Here is a 19,674-nt window from a genome sequence, read left to right as displayed (position 1 = left end):
ATCTGCCTCCATTTTATAATCGACTTGAGTTTTCTTTTGATCATGCGAAGATGGTTACTTTGAATCTGCTAGAGTATTTATCTTTAATATATTTTCTGTAGTTAACACATAGCTGGGTCTGACTTTTCAAGTCTAAATGTGCCAAATTTTAGCGTTTAGACGATTTACAGTACTTTTAATGCGATTAGTTTTATTAAGAGGCTCGTCTAGCCTGCCTAACGGACACAGTTCTGTTGGTACATGGCGATACGGTCCTCAGTCACATTTTCTATCTAAAGCAGGGAGTTTAGACTCCTCCGTCTTCTCTGCAGGAGAAAGTCAGTTACGCGGAGAACCGGAAGTACCTTTTGCTCAAAGGAGGGCGCCTCCCCTTTAAGCGCGCACCCCCGTGGGAACTCCCACAAGCCACTGGACTCGGTTTTCTGAGGGGCTGGCCCGAGTTGCATGCCGGGATCTCCCGGACGCGCCGGGCTTCTCCAGGGCTTTGCTTGTGACAACTGTGTTTTCCGGGACCACCGCGCCGGAAGTAGCGCATAGGCTTTTGGTTTACGTCTCCCCAGAGTAAGACCGGAGACAGCGGGCTGGGAGGGGTGTGTACAGGCGGTGGGGTGGCTGTATGGTGTGTGTGTGTGTGTGTCTGTGTGTGTGTGTGTCTGTGTCTGTCAGTGTCTAACTGTATACACACCTTGAGCTCTCTGCATTATCTGTGTCTCTGTGCTTGTCGCTGTCTGCTCCTGCTTTCTCTCAGGGACACAGGGACTAAAGCAGAGGACCAAGCTTCAGTAAGGGGAGGTCAGGTGCAGGGTCTGAAGGGAAGCTTTTCCTGAGGTTCAGACTTGAGCTTAGGGCTATAATTTAAGGATAGGGGTGTCGCCTAGGAGGGAGGGTACTTGTTGAGTCCCCTGACTTTCTCAGAGCTGCAGCCATTGAGCGCGGCTTGAGGATGCTCTCAGATATAGTCTGCGATCTCATGCTTACTCAGGCTTCCCTAGGCGGCCATTCCAAAGGAGGGCTGGAGAAGGATGTGGATTCAAGAATGAGTTTTCTGTTTCTGTTTGAAAAATGAGGTTTTTGGTTTTAGAATATGGAATTGAAGTGAGTGAATGAGGAACAGGCAAGTTGATACCTCCACCATTGTGTCCCTTATATTGTCCCTGCCCTTTCCACTTAGTTTGAATGATCCGTGGGGTCTTCTCCCCACAATCTCTACCTTTTCCCGAGATGTTGTAACTAGGAATCTCTAGGGGTAGCATTAGGGCTCTCAACTAAATCAATTCGTATTTTGATGGTGCCACACCTCAGATGGCCTTTGATCTCTACTGGCCTTCATTCGAAACAAGGGAAGAATGTAGGCGGTAGATGGTCTGGTCACCAGGGAGGATTTGGGGAGTGGGAAAGTAATAGCTGGTGCATGGCTGTAATCTCAGCATGGATGGAGGAAGGAGCTTTAGGAGTTCAGGGTCAGCCTGAGATATAGAAGAGGCCGTCTCTAAAACATAAACAACCCCACAGTAGATTGCACCAAGGCTTAGACCTGCACTGGATTAGATCCAGCACTGGCTGGAGCACTGGATTCCCATTTGGTGATGGCTGCTCCCTGGTGCAGCATCTTAGGGAGGTCTGAGGGTTGTGTGTGCTCCTCGGAGCTTGTGAGTAGAGGGTCAGTGCTGCTGAGTGTAGTGCAGAGCACAAGATGGTCCTCACACAGCCCGAGACAGAACAGTTGTGTCAGCCTTGCTGAGGTTGAGAAACTCAGTTCTAAGATCAAAAGACCTAGGACACCTGAACGAATTTAGTAATATTTTGTTCAAAATCTCCCATAATATGGAGAGGGAAACATATCAAACTCACCTCCTGTGACAGAATGTTTTACAGCTAATTATCTCCATAAAGGATCATGGCTTAATTGAGATGACATAAGTGCTATCATAGATGAGGGAAAGTTCTCAGGACAGTGGTCCATGGTGCATAGTGCCATTCACTAACAGTGGGCACAGAATGCTGGACGCTGCCTGAGCACTGCAGCTGCAGCCCCTCCAGCCTCGCTGTGCTTCAGCCCTGAGTTTACCTGGATGCTGTGAGCCCCTGTGAGCCTTGATAGGTGGGGTTCCAGTAGGAAGATCTGCTCACAGTAGGAGGAGGGGACCAGGTGCAGGGCGAGCTGGATCTCAGGGTGGAAGATGGGATCCCTTCTGCTGGCCTCTTCTGGAGGAAGTTCAAGGCAGACATGTTTGTGCCCTGCACTCCCACACTGCCCCCTTGGCAGTGGGTTGTCTGGGTTAGGAGGGGATCAGCTTTGTGTAGACTCCTGTGTGCTTCCAATTTGTGTGTGGGAGGCTGTGAGCGGTGGGAGGGGAGAGAGTGAGTGGGGAGACTTGAGAAATAAGTGTAGTCGATGACATCACAGTGACAGAAGTCAGTCTGGGAACATCAAGTCACAACGCAGTGAATGGCTTTCTTTTTGTCCCCAGGGGAGGAAGCGTGAAGAAGAATGGCCAGCTCTAATAGTCAGGACGTGGTCTGTGTAAGTTGCATTCCTTCTTGACACAGGGTAACTTTCAGGTTAGGTGACTCCTTCTTGTCTTTACCTCTTGAAGCTTCCCAAGGATCCGGAATCCCCTGGCCCAGGGTTGAGAGTTGGCAGGTCTGAGCCTCCTGTGCCTCTTTCCAGCAGTACTGGGGTTGTCTTTGAATGCGTTCCTACACATATGCTCTCTGCTTGGTCTGTGGTCGGGGAGGACTGTCCCTGCAGTGGAGGTGTCAGTCCCACAGGGAAACCGGCTTTGGGGGCTTCAGAGCTTTGAGGTGATGGTCCCATGTGACTGCCCTGGGAAATCTGATTGACATCTGAGGTGTTGTCAGGCTGATGGCTCGGGGTGTGAGAGTGAGTGTCCCCTGTGTGTGTGTGCGATAAGGTGACCTGCTCGAGGAGGCTTTAGGGGAGAGTTCAGTGATCAGAGGGAAAGGTCATCCAGGCTGAGATAGGGAGGTGATTGCAGTCTCCAGAGTCAGGAAAGACCTGAGGTATATGTATTGTCACCTGGAAAGTTTTGGTTTTTCTTCATGGTAAAGAAAAAAAGGGTTAAACCTAATACGCACATAATATGTACTCATACATATTTTATACACATAGTATGTAAAATTTTTTCTCATGACAAAAATAAAAAATCTTAGTGATACCGTGAGAGGACAGGGTTAGCCAGATCCAGGCCGACCTCTTGTCAGGCTGCAAACCAGTAATTTGGTACATGGGCCTACGTTTCTGTTCCAGAACAGAAAAGTTCAAAACGAGCCAATTTCAGGGATAGCCACCCCTCCTGGGCAGCCAACCAAGAAGCTGCCCCACCACCTGGCTTTAGCCAAGTATAATTAATCAGCAAAAGTCCCCCAAACCCACCAATCACCAAGGCAACTATACCCCTGGAGATAGGGCCAACCAATCAAGAGAGACAAAGGTAAAAGTCCTACCCTAAGAGGCTTTAAATCGACCCTGCAAATTCCATACCTCTGTCTTCCATCCCGAAGAATGGTAGACCCCTGCACGCAGGTTCTCTGCAGAATAAACTCTTTGCTGTTGCATACTATTTGAGTCTGGGGTATCATTCTTTGCAAATCATGTACCCTTAAAGTATAATAAACTCAAGGGTGCACAGCATTTCTCCTGTAATTTACCCTGACCCCAGGTGACATTTCCCTTCTGTGGGTATAACCTGAGGGATGTGGGTGGAGTGGAGAAGCACGGTTATTGGCTGTGTAGGTGGGCACAGTCGTCGTTTATGGGGGGCTCGTGCAGTCAGGTGCCTTGAGCATTCCCTTATGGCTCCCTTCCCACGCTTGAGTCCTTTCCCTCTGGTTTCCATTTTGAAAGCTTCCCCAGTTTCACTCTCCTTGTGTTTGCTCTTTCAGGGGTCAGTGACATTTAGGGATGTGGCTGTTGACTTCTCTCAGGAGGAGTGGGCCTACCTGGATGCTACTCAGAAGGTCTTATACAGGGACATGATGTTGGAGACCTACAGCAACCTGGTCGCAGTGGGTAAGCCTGTGCCCCATGAATGGGGGATGTGTCCTCTACACTGTGGGCTTTCCTCACTCTGAATTAAAGGACAGTGACATCTTTCCAGTGGTAGCTGAAGTTGGGATGGAGGCCGATTCTTGTCATTGCTTCTCTGAGAAGGCTGAGGCAGGAAGATTGCTGTGAGTGCAATGTCACCCTCAGATATGTCCTGAGTTCCAGGCTAGCCTAGTCTACAGGGTGAGGACTTGTTTTAAACAAAATAAAACAAAACATAATTAACATATAAATGAAATAAGCGGATGGATCCACAAATAGGATCAGGTGCCAGAGAGATAGCTTGGTGGTTAAGGGAACCAGCTGCTCTTGTAGAGGATCCAGGTTCAATTCCCAGCACCGCAGGTGGCTCACAACCAGGTGTAACTCTAGTTTGAGGGGATACGGTGCCCTCTTCTTGACTCCATGGATAACATGCATCTTTGTGGTGCTCAGTCATACATGCAGACAGATCCTCACATACACATAAAATAAAATTTAATCAATAGAAGTTTAAAAGAGGGAGCTGGTCAGAATGTAAAGTTTGTGGATTCAAAAGTGGAACTTCCTGAAGTGTGTGCTTGCCCACCCCTTATTGGTCCTCTCAATTTCTAGGCCCAGTGAGAGACCCTGTCTAAGAAACTAAAGTCTAGAGCAACCAACAAAGACATATAGCACTGGTCTCTGGCCTATAGACACATGCATGCCTGCATACCTACACTGTTCCAGCCTATAGACACATGCCTGCATACCTGTATGCATTCCTACACTGTTCTGGCCTATAGACACATGCCTGCATACCTACACTGTTATGAACACATACACACCTGGACATGCACAACTAAATACGAGAGCCGTTATGGTTTACTTAGTAATGAATCAGTCGAGTTGACTCAGAGCAGAAGTGGACACATTCTGTTTCCTTCAGTACCACCTCCTTTACCTGCTTTGTAGTGGACGTTGTATGGTGGAGTTTGTTTTTTGGTCAGATCTGTAAGAATGAGCTGTAAATGTTCACAGAAGCAACTTGAAGAACACACGTCCCTAGGATGCTCAAGGCCCTAGTTCCATCCCCGGCATTACTAAATAAATACATGGAAAGTTAAAAAAAATAATGATTTTATATTAGCGTAAACCAGAGAATCATCAAAGTATTTGAATATAATACTTAATCTTAGTATCAACCCCATCACATAGATAGCATGAACTCAATCTAAATTTTTATCTGCTGTTATTACTAAAGCATTTCTTTGGCTCCATCTCTCACATACTGCAGGCTGGCTTTGGACTTGGTATGAAACTAAATCGAACCTTGTACTTCTTTCTTTTCTTTTCTTTTCTTTCTTTTTTTTTTTTTTTTTTTTTTTTTTTCAAGACAGGGTTTCTCTGTGTAGCCCTGGCTGTTCTGGAACTCACTCTGTAGACCAGGCTGGCCTCGAACTCAGAAATCCGCCTCTCTCTGCCTCCCGAGTGCTGGCCTTGTACTTCTTATCTGCCTGTTTTTACTCTTCAAGAATTGTGATTATATGTGTGTGCCTCCATTCCTAGTTATTAGATGTGAAATTTGAGCATAGAATCCTATAGAACTCTCGGAAATGAATGTCATTAGTAGTGAGCTGCAGAGATGGGGTCTACACTGGACAGTATAACCTATGGGCTCATGTTCTCACCACTCAATTATGTTTCCTCTTAAATGACAAGCCTTTATCTGCATTTAAAGGAGATTAAAATCCTAATTTGAAACAGCTGGTTTCTTGACCAGGTTGTTTCTTTCCTTTTTCTCTGAAGTCTTTCCAAAGCATTATTTTGGCTTTTAGAATTTTTTATCTGTTTTTCGGAGACAAGGGTCTTGCTCTGTAGCCCAGAGGGCCTCACTCATTCCCCCATTTTCTGGGCTCACAGGCGTGATCCACCCACTGTGCCAAGTTGTATAGACCTTTATAATAGATAAGTCTGTATTTTGAAAATCTACACAGGCAGGGCATGGTGGCATATAGCTTCAATCCCAGCATTTGGGAGGCAAGAGTGGGCAGATCAAGTAAATTCAAGGACAGCCAGGTCTACTTACTGTGTTCTAGGACATCCTGGGATTATTAGATTGAGTCTCAATAAACTAACAAACAAACAAACAAATAAGTGTATACACACTGAGCCATCTCTTTCTTTCTTTTAAGTGGGACATTGCATTTCTAAGCCAGATCTGATCGTCTTACTAGAGCAGGAGAAAGAGCCCTGGATGACTGTGAAGGAAGAAACAGACAGGCCGAGCCCAGGTGAGTAAGAGTGAGGTGAGCCTGCAGCCCTGCCAGGTACAGATGTGGTCAGAGAGGCTCCACAGAGCTGGCACTGGATGTGGCAAACTTCCTTCAAAGCCCCAGGGCCTGTGGGAAACAAGCCCGAGGCCTGGGAAGGAAGTCAGGGTCACAGCAGAGCCTGTCAAAGGGTCTCTGTTTCAAGAATCACTTTAAGTTGTTCTTAATTTCTTCCCTCCTACTGTAGCAGGTGCACTCTCTCTGTAACATTTAAAAGTACTTCATTATTGGTTGTGTGTGCACACACATGTGCAGGTATCCAAAGAGGCCGTAAGAAAGGGTCAGCTCCCTTAGGCTGGAGTTATAGGTGTCTCAGCCAATTGAGTTTGTTGTTGAGGAGTCTCTGTTGAGATCTGTATCCTATTTTCTAATCGAGTTATTTGTTTTGTTGGTATGTAAATGTTTTAGTTCTGTCTATGTTTTAGATACTAGGCTTGTGTTGTATGTGTAGTTGTTAATTTTTTTTCTTTCTGTAGGCTGCTGCTTTGTCCAAATGACAGTGTCCTGTGCTATGCAAAAGCTCTTCAGTTTCACAAGGCCCCATTTATTTGTTTTTTGGTTTTTTTTGGTTTTTCGAGACAGGGTTTCTCTGTGTAGCCTTGGCTGTCCTGGAACTCACTCTGTAGACCAGGCTGGCCTCGAACTCAGAAATCCGCCTGCCTCTGCCTCCCGAGTGCTGGGATTAAAGGCGTGCGCCACCACGCCCGGCTCGGCCCCATTTATTAATTCTTGTTTTCCGTGCCTGTGTCTATGATGCCTTGTTCAGAGCTTGTTTTCCTGTGGCAATGAGTTCAAGCCTATTCCCTACTTTCTCTTCTCTCAGGTTGAGTGTGTCTGGTTTCATGTTGAGATATTTGATCCATTTGGAGTAAAGTTTTGTACAGAGTAATAATTGTGGATCTATTTGTACCTTTGTACACACAGCTGTACTTTTTGACTGGCCCTATTTGTTGAAGATGCTGTCTTTTCCAGTGTGTATTTCTAACTTTTTTTTAAGCAACTTTCAGGTGTCTATCAGTATGTAGGTTTATGTCTTCAATTCATTTCTCTTGCTCAATGTATCTGTTTCTGTGCCGGTACTATCCTGTGGGAAAAAGAAGAGCTCACAAAGTAGCAAAGGCCAGCCACAATTATGTCATTCTTTCATCTTTAATTTTGTTACTTTGAATTTCCTTTTTCTACTTTTAGATAATTGGGCTAAGGGCTGTCAGTCTTTCTGAGTTTCTCAGAGCCAGCTCTGTGTTTCATTGATACTTCATTTGGTTTTTTCCTTTGTTTCTCTTTTATTGATTTCAGTCCTGAGTTTAATTACTTCTTACACTCTATTCCTTTTGGGTGTAATTTCATCTTTTTGTTCTAGAGCTTTTTGTTCTGGTGTTGTTAGAGTGAGATTTCTCCATTTGTTTTAAGTGATGAGCTTGCTTCTTAGAATCACCTTCATCATGTCCCGTAAGCTTGGATGTGTTGTGTCTTCATTTTCATTCAATTCTAGAAAGTCTTTAGTTTCTCTTTTAATCTCTGTCTTCACCCAATTTTCTTTTTTTGTTGTCTTTTAAAAAATTTTTTATTACATTTACTTATTTTTTTCCACTTTACATCCCAATATCAGCCCCTCCCCTCCCAGTACCCCTCACCCAGGTCCCTCTCCCCATCCCTCCCTCCCCTTCTCTTTGACAAGGGGGAGCCCCCTCTAGGTGTTACCCCAGAGTCTCCCACTGAGGCCAGACAAGGTGGCTCAGTTAGGGGAATGGGATCCAAAGGCTGGCAACAGATTCAGGGATATCCTCCACTCCTGTTCTTGGAGACCCTCATGAAGACCAAGCTGCACATCTACTTCATATGTGCAGGAGGCCTTGATTCAGCCCACGCTCACTCCTTGGTTGTTGTTGGTTCAGTCTCTGGGAGTCCTCAAGGGCCTAGGTTAGTTGACTCTGTTGGTCTTCCAGTGGAGTCCTTGTCCCCTTGGTCCCTCAGGCCCCCACCCCTACTCTTACACAAGACTCCTAGAGCTCCATCTAATGATTGGTTGTGCGTCTCTGCATCTCTTTCCATTGGCTGCTGGGTAGAGCCTCTCAGAGAACAGCTATGCTAGGCTCCTGTCTGCAAGCACAACAGAATATAATTAATAGTGTCAGGGGTTGATTCTTGCCCATGGGATGGGTCTCAATTTGGGGCAGTCTTTGTTTGGCCATACCCTCCATCCCTGTTCTATAATTGTCCTTGTATATCTTGTAGGTAGGACACATGTTGGGTCAAAGGTTTTGTGCATGGGTTTCTGTCCTGTACTGGCTGGTTTTGTGTGTCAACTTGACACAGGCTGGAGTTATTGCAGAAAAAGGAGCTTCAGTTGGGGAAATGCCTCCATGAGATCCAGCCGTGGAGTATTTTCTCAGTTGGTGATCAAAGGGAGAGGGCCCATTGTAGGTGGTGCCATCCCTGGGCTGGTAGTCCTGGGTTCTATAAGAAAGCAAGCTGAGCAAGCCAGGGGAAACAAGACAGTAAGAAACATCCCTCCATGGCCTCTGCATCAGCTCCTGCTACTTGACCTGCTTGAGTTCCAGTCCTGACTTCCTTTAGTGATGAACAGCAATGCGGAAGTGTAAGCTGAATAAACCCTTTCCTCCCCAACTTGTTCAACTATGTTCATGATGTTGTCATGATGTCTGTGCATGAATAGAAACCCTACTAAGACATGTTGTTCTCTCTTCACTGAGAATCCTGCCTGGCTATAGGAAGTGGCCACTTCGGACCCATATTCTTCATTGCTAGGAGTCTTAGCTAGAGCTGCTCCCATAGACTCCTGGGACCTTCCCCCATCCCACATCTCTGGCAAGTCCCTCCACCACCACCAATTTCCATTCTTTCTCCCCTGCTCTCCCTACATCTGACCTCCTCCCATCCCCATCCTCTCGCCCATCCAGTTCCCTCCACCCATCCTCCTCCAATATCTATTTTATTTTTCCTTCTAAGAAAGATTCAGCCATCCTCCCTTAGGCCCTTTTTGTAATTTGGCTTCTTTGGGTCTGTTGATTATGGCATGGTTATCTTGTACTTTATGGCTAATATTCACTTATAAGTAAGTTCCTATCACACATGTTCTTTTGGGTCTGGATTTTCCCACCCAGGATGATATTTTCTAGTTCCATCTATTTCCCTGCAAAATGTATGTTGCCCTTGTTTTTAATAGCTGAGTAATATTTCCACCGTGTAAATGAACCACATTTCCTTTATCCATTCTTCAGTTGACGGACATCTAGGTTGTTTCCAGTTTCTGGCTATTATGACTACAGCTGCTATGAGCATAGTTGAGCAAGTGTCCTTGTGCTAATTGTGGAGCATCTGTCAGGTTATATGTCCAGGAGCAGTATAGCTGGGTTTTGAGGCACAGCTATTCCGAATTTTCTAAGAAATTGCCAAATTGATTTCCAGAATGGTTGTACAAGTTTACATTCCCACCAGCAGTGGAGGAGTGTTTCCCTCGCTCCAAAAGTTTGCCAGCATGTGCTGTCCCTTGAGTTTTTGATCTTAGCCATTCTGATGGATGTAAGGTGGACTCTCCGAGTCGTTTTGACTTGCATTTCGCTGATGACTAAGAATGTTGAACATTTCTTTCCGTGCTTCTCGGCCATTCAAGAGTCCTCTTGAGAACTGTCTGTTTAGTTCTGGATCCCATTTTTTAAATTGGGTTATTTGGTTTGTTGGTACCTAACTTCTTGATTTCTTTGTATATTTTGGATATTAGCCCTCTGTCAGATGTAGTATTGGTGAAGATCTTTTCCTAATCTGTAGTATGTCCTTTTTTTTTTTTTTTTTTTTTTTCCTATTGATGGTGTCCTTTGACTTACAGAAGCTTTGCAGTTTCATGAGGTCCCATTTCTTAATTTGTGATCTTTGGGCCTGAGTCATTGGTTTAGGAAATTGTCTCCTTTAGCAACATTTTGAAGGTTGTTCCCCACTTTCTGTTCTATTAGATTTAGTGTATCTGATTTTACATTGAGGTCTTTGATCCATTTGAACTTGAATTTTATGCAGGTGATAAATATGGATCTATTTTCATTCTTCTATATTGCAGACATACAGTTAGACCAACAGCATTTGTTGAATATGCTCTCCCTTTTCCATTGTATGGTTTTATCTTCTTTGTCAAAAATCAAGTGTCTGTAGGTGTGTGTGTTTATTTCTGGGTCTTCAATTCGTTTCCATTGATCAACCTGTCTGTTTCTATACCAATACCATGAAGTTTTTATGATTATTGGTAATGGAAAATTTTGCTGGGAATAGCATCTGTGGTCTTCCAGACTCTGTAAAGTATCTGCCCATTCCCTTATGACTTTTCAAGCCTCCAGGAAGCAGCCATGCATTATCCCAGTAAGCTGCCTTTATTCTTGATCTGTGTCCTTTGCAGCTTTTCATATTCTTGCATGTCTTGTATGTTTAGTGTTTCGGTTATTATGTGCTGACGGGACAGGACCTTCGTTTCTTCAGTCTACGGTTGTCGGCATGGTTCTTGTTCCTTAATAGGCATGTTATTCTTTAGTTTAGGGGAGTTTTCTGTGATTTTGTTGAAAATGTTTCCTTGATTTTTGACCTGAGTTTCTTCTCCTTCCTCTATACTTATTCCTAGATTTTGTCTTCCCATTGTATACATGATTTCCTGGATAGTTTGAGCAGGGTTTGGGCTTTTTGTTTGTTTGTTGTTGTTTTTGGATTTCCATGAGGTATTCATTTCTCCTATTGTGTCTACAGTGCCCCAGATTCTCTCTACTGTCTCTTGTACTGTGTTGGGGAGGTTTGCTTCTGAGGTTCCTGTTTGAGTTTCTAAGTTTTTCAATTAAAGATGTATCTCAGTTTTGGTTTTCTCTATTGATTCTAATTCTGCTTTCAGGTCTTGAGCTACTTCATTCATTTCCTTCCACGGTTTGTGTTTTCATAGATTCCATTTCTTCCTCTTTAATCTTCTCTTCTCTGTATGAAAGCGATGTTAATGTTTTTCTAGTGCTTCAGCTATGTTGCAATATTCAAGGTCTTTGGAGGTAGGGTTGCTTGGCTCTAGTGTGCACGTACTGCCCTAACTTTTATTGTGTTTTCATGCTGATATTTATGCATGTGCCATTGGGAAGAGTATAATTCTAAGTGCCGATGTCTGGTCTTGTCTTTGTTGGGTATTGTTTTTTCCTCCACCCCTCAGGATTTAGTTCAAAAACCTTTAATAAAGGTTAGGATAAAGTGGCAAGTTGTGGGTAACTTTGGCAGGCTTATGCCAAGGTATGTGGCTAAGAACTTATACCACACAATTGAGAGAGTGTAAGAGCTTCACTGGGGGTTGGGGTCATGGTGTAGTTATCATGTGCTTCTGGCCCTTTAAAGGATCCCCAGTTGCTAATGAACTGGCCTTTTAAGAATTCTTGATTATTAGAACTGCTTGGCCCTGTGACCTTCAGTGTAGGATATAAAGCAGAGGCTGAGAATGGAGATGGAGCAGAGTGAGAGACAAAGGCAACTGGGCAGAAGATATTGTTAGGAGACAGTTGAGTCAGGAGAAGCTGGGCTGAGTAGATAGGCTAGAACAGTTGTTGCTAGCATTAGGAAAACTGGAAGAGCGGCTGTTTAAGTACACTGTTGGGGAACTGGGGGAGGAATAGTTGGGAGAAACTTTTAAAGGGATTGGGCTGGAAATTTGGAGAAATGGGTGGGAAAGAAGTTAGATTGAGGAATCCTTCTCAGTGTCTCCCCTCTATCCTATTTCTTTCTTATCTAGTGTTAGTGGGTGAAACGATGGGGATGAAAGGTGGGAAAAAGAAGAACCCACAAAGTAGCAATGACCAGCTACATGGCTGAAATTGAAAGGCTATCTCCAGTGGGGACACGGGGTTGGGGGGAAAAACAAAGTGACAGAGAAAATGAACAAGACAGATTGAGAGAAAGACAGAATGGGAGAGTGAGCTGGGGTGGCTGGGGCCTTTTATGGGCCACACCTGGAACACCTGGTACCTGTGTGTGATGACATACGTTACTGCTACTAGGCCCCCAAGGGCAGGCTGGTAGGAATGTCTAATTGCTGTGTATTTCAAGTAGTATACAAATAAACACGTAAGATTATTTCAGTACAGTTATAATGTGGTAAAGTTGACCTATAAAGAGACTTTTGGCTACTGTGTGGGTTTCTTTTTCTACATCCCTTTTCCACCATTATTCCATCCTTCCAACTGCCAACATTAGGAGAGAAAGAAGGCTAGAGGGGAAAAGGAGTGTTGATATCCTTAGATATCAGATAGCCTGCTGATTAGGGCTTCAAGTTTCTTGGAGCAACTTTGATCTTGGCTGCCGGGATATCCAGTTTCTTCTTCTCTCTCTGTGTGCAACCACTTGACAGACCACAAGATCAGCGACCGGCAGCAGGAGCAGAGCCTCCCTCAGCACCTCTGGGTACTCTAGCATTCATAGCCCCTCTCAAGATTCCCCAGAATTTTAAGCATCATAGACTCTCAAAAATTATCTATAGCTGGCATAATCAAGCCCCTGCCATAGCACTAGGCAAATCATAGTCTGTTGCTCTGAGCAATCTGAAGTAGTCCCATATCCTATACCCGGGATTGGAAACATATGCTGGGAGTCGTGACATATACCTTAAATTATATACCAGCAGATAGGAGACAGAGCCAGGTGGATCTGTTGTGAGTTTGAGGCTGGTCTGATCTACAAAACAACTCCCTGACAACCAGGGCTGTTACAAAGGAGACAAACAAAAACATAGTTTCATAAAATTTCTGTGTTTTTAAGGAAACCAGAGTTCTCACCACAGACATGTCGTCCCATTTCCAACCTGTTCTACTGTAAAGAGTATCTTCTTACATAAACTTTCCTTACTGCTGCTCTCCGTGCTCCCACACAGCTTCTCAGAGATTACTTTAGAGTGTGTTCATTCATTTAATGGCTCTTATGTTACAGGAAAATGTGTGTATGTGTGTTACCAGAAAATAAAAGTATTCTTGCTTTTCTCCTTTTCTTTCAGATTTGGAAGCAGATTATGATGCTGAAAATATATCCCCCCAAAATCGTATTAATAATAGAAAAATTTCCAAACAGAGCATAAAGCAATTAAGTAGAACTTTTGACCTCAAGGGCTCCTGGTTTAGTAATGGCCCCAACTATAGTACATTCCAAGGACTACAGGATTGTCAGAGTGACGCTGGTCAACAGATTACTAACAAGGCAGAAATGCCTCCTTATACCTGCCAGACTCTTGCTCACAATACAGAAAAACCGTATGAATGTAAAGAGTGTGGGAAGTGCTTTGGTTGTAGGTCAACTCTAACTCAGCATCAGAGTGTTCACACTGGAGAGAAGCCCTATGAATGTGAGGAGTGTGGGAAGGCCTTCAGACTCCCCCAACAGCTCACAAGACATCAGAAGTCTCACAGTGGGGAGAAACCTTTCAGTCATAATGAAGGCAGACAGGCTTTTCAACATCCCAACCTACTCAAGTACCCTAAAGCCATTCATACAGGTGCAAAAGCATTTGCATGCAGGGAATGTGGGAAGTCCTTCAACCGTGTCTCCAGCCTTGTTGAACATGGGCTTATCCATGCTGATGTGAAACCATATGAATGTAATGAGTGTGGGAAAGCCTTTAAACGACACAGAAGTTTTGTGCGCCATCAGAAAATCCATTCTGGTGAGAGACCTTTTCAGTGTAAGGATTGTGGGAAGGGCTTCATTGTTCTTGCTCACCTCACTCGGCACCAGAGCAGTCATAGTGAAGAGAAGCCATTTGAATGTGAGGAATGTGGCAAGAAATTCAGAACTGCCAGACACCTTGTTAAGCACCAGCGCATTCATAGCGGCGAGAAACCCTTTGAATGCAATGTATGTGGGAGTGCTTTCCGGCTTCAACTATACCTTTCTGAGCATCAGAAAACTCACATGGAAGAGAAATACTTGGAATGCAATGTATGTGGGAAGGCTTTTCGGCTTCAGGTATATCTTTCTGAGCATCTGAAAACTCACACCGAAGAGAATCCTTTCAAGTGTAAGCTCTGTGGGTCAGCCTTCCCAAATAAGTACCAACTTAATAAGCATCTCACAGTTCACACTGATGGGAAACCCTATCAGTGCAAGGAGTGTGGGAAATGCTTTCGTCAAAGGTCAAAACTAACTGAACATGAGAGTATTCACACTGGGAAGAAACCCTTCCAGTGTGAAGAATGTGGGAAGTTCTTTAGACTTAATACACTTCTCATTCATCATCAGAAGTCTCACAGAGGTGAGAAACCTTTTGAATGTAAAGAATGTGGAAAGGCTTTCCTTCTTCCCAGCCAGCTTAATAGCCATAAAATTGTTCATACAAGTAAAAGACCCTTTGAATGCAAGGTATGTGGGAAGTCTTTCAAGCGTGAATCCAATCTCATTCAACATGGCGCTGTTCATGCTGGTGTGAAATCATATGAATGCAGTGAGTGTGGGAAAGGTTTTATTCACCGCTCAAGCCTATTCCACCATCGGAAAATTCATTCTGATGAGAAACCTTTTAAGTGTCAGGAGTGTGGAAAGGCCTTCGTTGTTCTGGCGTACCTCATTCAGCATCAGAGCATTCATTCTGGAGAGAAACCATTTGAATGTGAGCTGTGTGGGTCAGCCTTCAGATGTAAATCACAACTCAATAAACATCTGAGAATTCATACTGATGTGAAACTCTTTCAGTGTGTGGAAGATTGAACAGACATTGTTCATGGAACAGAGCTTAGAGTCCATACCAGTGAGAAGCTCATTCAATGTCATGAATATGGGGAAGCTTTTTAATATCTTTACAAAATTCTTAGACATGTTAGAATTCATACTGGCAAGAATCATCATGAATATAAAGAATGTGGGATGTACTTTATGTGTGGTGGAGACCTTAAAGGACATCAAAGAATTCACACTGGAAGAAACATTACCACTGTTAAGAATGTAGGAAGACCTTTAGTTGAATATGAAACTTGTTTTGACATTCTAAATATAATATTAATAAGAAGTCTTATGATGTAAGGAATATGGAAAGGCCTACAGTAATTCTAAGTTCCCTGTATATCAGAGAAGTTCTACTGGTGAGAAAGCCTATGAATAAAAGTAAGGTGGGAAAATGTTTAGACTTCGTTCAGCCTTCATGCATAGTGGCAAATTCATACAGGTAGGACACCTTATCAGTATAAAGAATGTGCACAGACCTCCAAGTGGAGCTGGGGCCTTCTTCAACATAAAAAAATGTTTGCTTGTGTCAAACACTATGGATGCAAGGAATGTGGGAGTATTTACAGAATCAGCTCCGCTCTTACAGCTCATTAGAGAGTCCATACGAGTCCCGAGATGCCGTGACTGTGAAGACTCGGTGAGAAAGCTTTTATTGTAAATGGTGAGCTTACGCAACATCACAAAATCCATAATCACAGGAGTCATGTGCATGTGAAGGAGGACAAGCCACTGTATGAAAATCTTCCTGAACGTCAGAGAACTCATATTGGGAAGACCATGATGTCGCATAAAATGAGAACTTTAATCTGCCCTGGGATTTGGTGAACATCAGGGTATTCATATACTGTTGATGCCAAGAAATCCTTTGGAATGAGAATTTGGGAAGTCGGTTCAGATACTCTGTTGAAAATGTCTCTTATCCTCAGAAATCTAGGAAGTCTCCTGACAACGTTTTCCCAGCATTCTAACAGTCTAGATTGACTGCGTTTGTAGAGCGTGTCCCAGGATGCTGCCAAACGTGACTGGAAAAAAAGTTGTTCTATCCTCCCTACAGGGTCAGGACACAGAACACTGACAGTTAAACTGTGAGGGGCCTGCATGAAGAACCCGACTCTGCCATTGCTCCATTGGCAGCAACAACAAAGCCCTGGTGGCTCTAAAGTCTAGGAGAAAAGGCTGGATGCCTGCAATTCAGAGTCCTTTGCTTTAAGGATTGAAGCTAGGTGTGGTGACTTTTGCCTGTAATTCCAGAATATGAGAGGCTGAGGTAGGAGAATTATCAGGCATTTAAGGCAAGCCCGGGTTTCATGTATGAAATCCAGGGTATCTTGGAAAAGAAAAAATAAATAAATACACAAGCCTAAAGGCTCAGGGATCTACAGACAAGAGAAGGCAGGAAGATTGTAAGAGCCAAGGGATGTCTTCAAGGAAATACTGACTTCCAGACACAACAGATGCACATTATGAACTCTCAAGAGTCCATGCAGTGTGTGCAGGTTCAAGGAAGACAGTCTTAACAATGGGGGGTGGGGGGAACCATGGGCTCCCACCCCTAACCAGTGAACTATCTGGAATTGACACCTGCTAGCAAATAAAAATCAGGTGTCTCCAATGCTGTCTCACTGGGTGTATCAACACCTCAGGGCCCACACAAAATAAACCTGGTGGTATTTTTGTGACCTTTTTGTTTACTTTGCATTGCTTGGTCATTTTTGATTTTGTCTTATTGTGCATTTCTGCATGCACACCACTCCCCTCACACATACAAACAGTGACACCACACACATGAAAAATGGAGAAAAAAGCCAAGGGAATGAACAGCATGGAATCAATAAGTGGCATTGTCACAGGTCATCCAGAACTTCGTGGGGTTTAAAGGGAGCTCAGGATTGATGCAGATGGAAGGCAGCAACCCAGGCTGTTTAGTTACTACAGGCACACTTAAGATTCCTTAGACTGAGGTATGTCTTACTTGAGGTTTTATATTGCTGTGAAGAGACAATGACCACAGCAACTCTTAAGTGGGGCTTGCGTACAGTTGGGAGGTTTAGCCCATTATCATTGTGTTGGGAAGCATAGCAGCACTCTGTCTGGCACACGTGGTTCTGGAGAGGTAACTAAGAATTATACATCTGGACCCAAGGCAGCAGGGAGACAGAGACACTAAGCCTTGTTTGAGCTTCTAAAAAGTACAAGCTCACCCCCTGTAACACCTTTCCTCCCACAGAGCCCCTCATACTCTGCTCAGGCCACATTCACAATAATGCCACTCCCTATGAGTCTGATTTTTATTCAAAGCACCACAAGGTGTGACATTATTTAAAACATAAGATCCAACCAGGTGGTGATGCACACCTGAAATCTAGCACTCAGAAGGTTAGCCTGGTCTACAAAGAAAGTTCTAGAACATCCAAGGCCACACAGAGAAATCCTTGTTTCAAGAAAACCAACCAAACAAAACCAAGCAATAACAATAAAACCCCATGCAAGAACATGACAGAAGTATGAAAACCAATGTTCATTGTGGAGAGGGGCAGTAACTCAGATCTAGAAGAGGATGGGTGTGAAGTGAGGATCAGGAAGGGGGAAGAGAATGCAGGGATTTCTCGACACATGGCCGCTGTCACCTTCAGAAGCAGGACAGAAGAGTATTTGAAAAGAGAGATGCATCTTTGTGTGAGGAGGATGAAGTTATGTATCGCAGGAGACAAAGGCGGAAAGAGCTGAGAACTGAGGATGGACAGAACTACAGCAGGAATTCGAGCAGGAATTTGTAGCTTATGAACATTGATGGTGTACATTCATCTCTCTAGTTATGTATCCAGCTACCCCAAATTCCACACAGCAGCTATACAGAAAAGGGAGCCCAATTACCTAATTTTTTTCCCCATGAGGGATAAGGGGTAGCACTAAGAAAAGAACTGTGACACAGGAAAGATGGAGCAGACCGACCAGAATCACACTGGAGAGAAAGGAGGACTGGAACACATTGGCATGACCAAAGGCTAAGCATCTTTATAAATGATCCAAAAGCCAGTGAAACAAAACCAAAGCTTTGCAGAAGGAGTCACTTGGGTCAGGCTGGGGACTCCTTGCCTACAGTGTCTACATTACTAATCAGCCTGTCGAATATCTTAAAATAGATGGAGTCTTTAATTTTTATAAGTGCTGGTATTTATATTTTTCAGAAAGTAGCATGAAAAAAGGAAGCTTTAAACAGAAATATCTTCAGGTGATGAGCATTTCTGCCACAGGTGTGTGGACAGGAACACACAGTCACCCTGATTCCATTTAAGTTTAGCTGTCTCCATTTTTATTCACTTGCATTCATAGGTGATGATGCTGTCTAAATCAACTCTGCTCTGTTGCTTTTCTGGATTTCTTCTGTCCGTTATTGAGACTGAAAACATATGTATGCGATACTGGATTTGGTTGTTACTTCTTACTGTCCTAGTATGTTTTCCCCTTCTTCATGTTATAAAGGTGTGGTATTAGGAATATACTCTGAGTTTATTTTAGTTTGCTTGTTTTGGTTTTGGTTTTTGGTTTTTCGAGACAAAGTTTTCCTGTGTAGTACTGGTTGTCTTGCAACTCACTCTGTAGACCAGGCTGGCCTTGAACTCACAGACATTCTCCTGGCTCTGCCTCCCTAGGCCTTGGATTAAAGGCATGTGCCACCATAATCTGAGTGTATTTTAGTTCTTAGACAGGGTTTCACTGGGTAGTCCTCGGTGGCCTCTTCTCACAGACATGCAGCTGGCTGTGCCTCCCCACTGCTGGGATAGAAGGCATTGCTACCACGCCCAGCCATGTTTACTGTCACTTGATGACTGACTTGCCCTCTTTATTATCACTGGCAATGTCCTTTGGCCCAAAATCTGCCTCGACTTTAAAGTCAAATTTAGTCTTCTTTTGACTATGTGAGGATGGTCACTTTGAATCTGCTGGAGTATTTATCTTTAACATTTTTTCTGTAGTAAACACATGGCTGGGTCTGACTTATTTTTCAATCTAATGTGACAAACCTATACTTTAGCATTTAGATAATTTACATTTTAATGCGATTACTTTTACTACTAGCGTGGTCTAGTCTCTTCAACATTTGTTTACTCTCACATTCTGGAAAATTCCTGTAAATACAGGAGACAACGAAAGTAGTTTTGAGAGTTCAATAGTGTCATGTTACAATAAATAGGGTTTTCTAGAAACACGTGTATGTTTTTGTTTAGGCTACCTGTACATGCTAGTCCTTCATCCGCTCATTGTCCAGCATGATGTAAGTGACTGCCTAATGGACACAGCCCTGTTGATGCATACCGCTGTGGTTCTCACTCACATTTTCCCGTCTAGATAACGGATGTTATGGTCTGACTCCCCTCCTCCTCAGCATAGCTGCAGCCATTCTGTTCTATGCCTGCCAGCTATTTCATAGCGTTGCTGTAACATGCCTGCCAGTCACTGACATAGAGAAGTGACTGAGCTCAGGGACACGCTGACCACATACCCTGTTTTGTTCTGTGTGCTCTCGATGATCTGTACGAGGTCTGCTAATCTTATTCCACAAAGCTGTATGTAGGACCCATT

The 19,674-nt window shown here is 43.8% G+C and overlaps 1 protein-coding gene across 1 annotated transcript; it reads left to right on the top strand.

The window, feature by feature from the left end:
* The first annotated feature begins 429 nt into the window (after positions 1 to 429).
* On the top strand, positions 430 to 16,781 carry LOC147003357 (uncharacterized). Its single transcript, XM_085841990.1, has 5 exons — positions 430 to 561; positions 2,472 to 2,524; positions 3,907 to 4,033; positions 6,223 to 6,321; positions 13,373 to 16,781. Exons 2-5 carry the CDS (start codon positions 2,492 to 2,494, stop codon positions 15,073 to 15,075), a joined length of 1,962 nt encoding a protein of 653 aa, XP_085698116.1. The 5' UTR covers positions 430 to 561; positions 2,472 to 2,491; the 3' UTR covers positions 15,076 to 16,781.
* Positions 16,782 to 19,674: the final 2,893 nt, after the last annotated feature.

Source organism: Mus caroli, unplaced genomic scaffold, assembly GCF_978045245.1.
Source record: "Mus caroli unplaced genomic scaffold, Mus_caroli_1 scaffold_8, whole genome shotgun sequence".
Lineage (NCBI taxonomy): Eukaryota > Metazoa > Chordata > Mammalia > Rodentia > Muridae > Mus > Mus caroli.
Note: the sequence above shows the minus strand (reverse complement) of the source record. Positions and strands in the feature narration are given on the sequence as shown.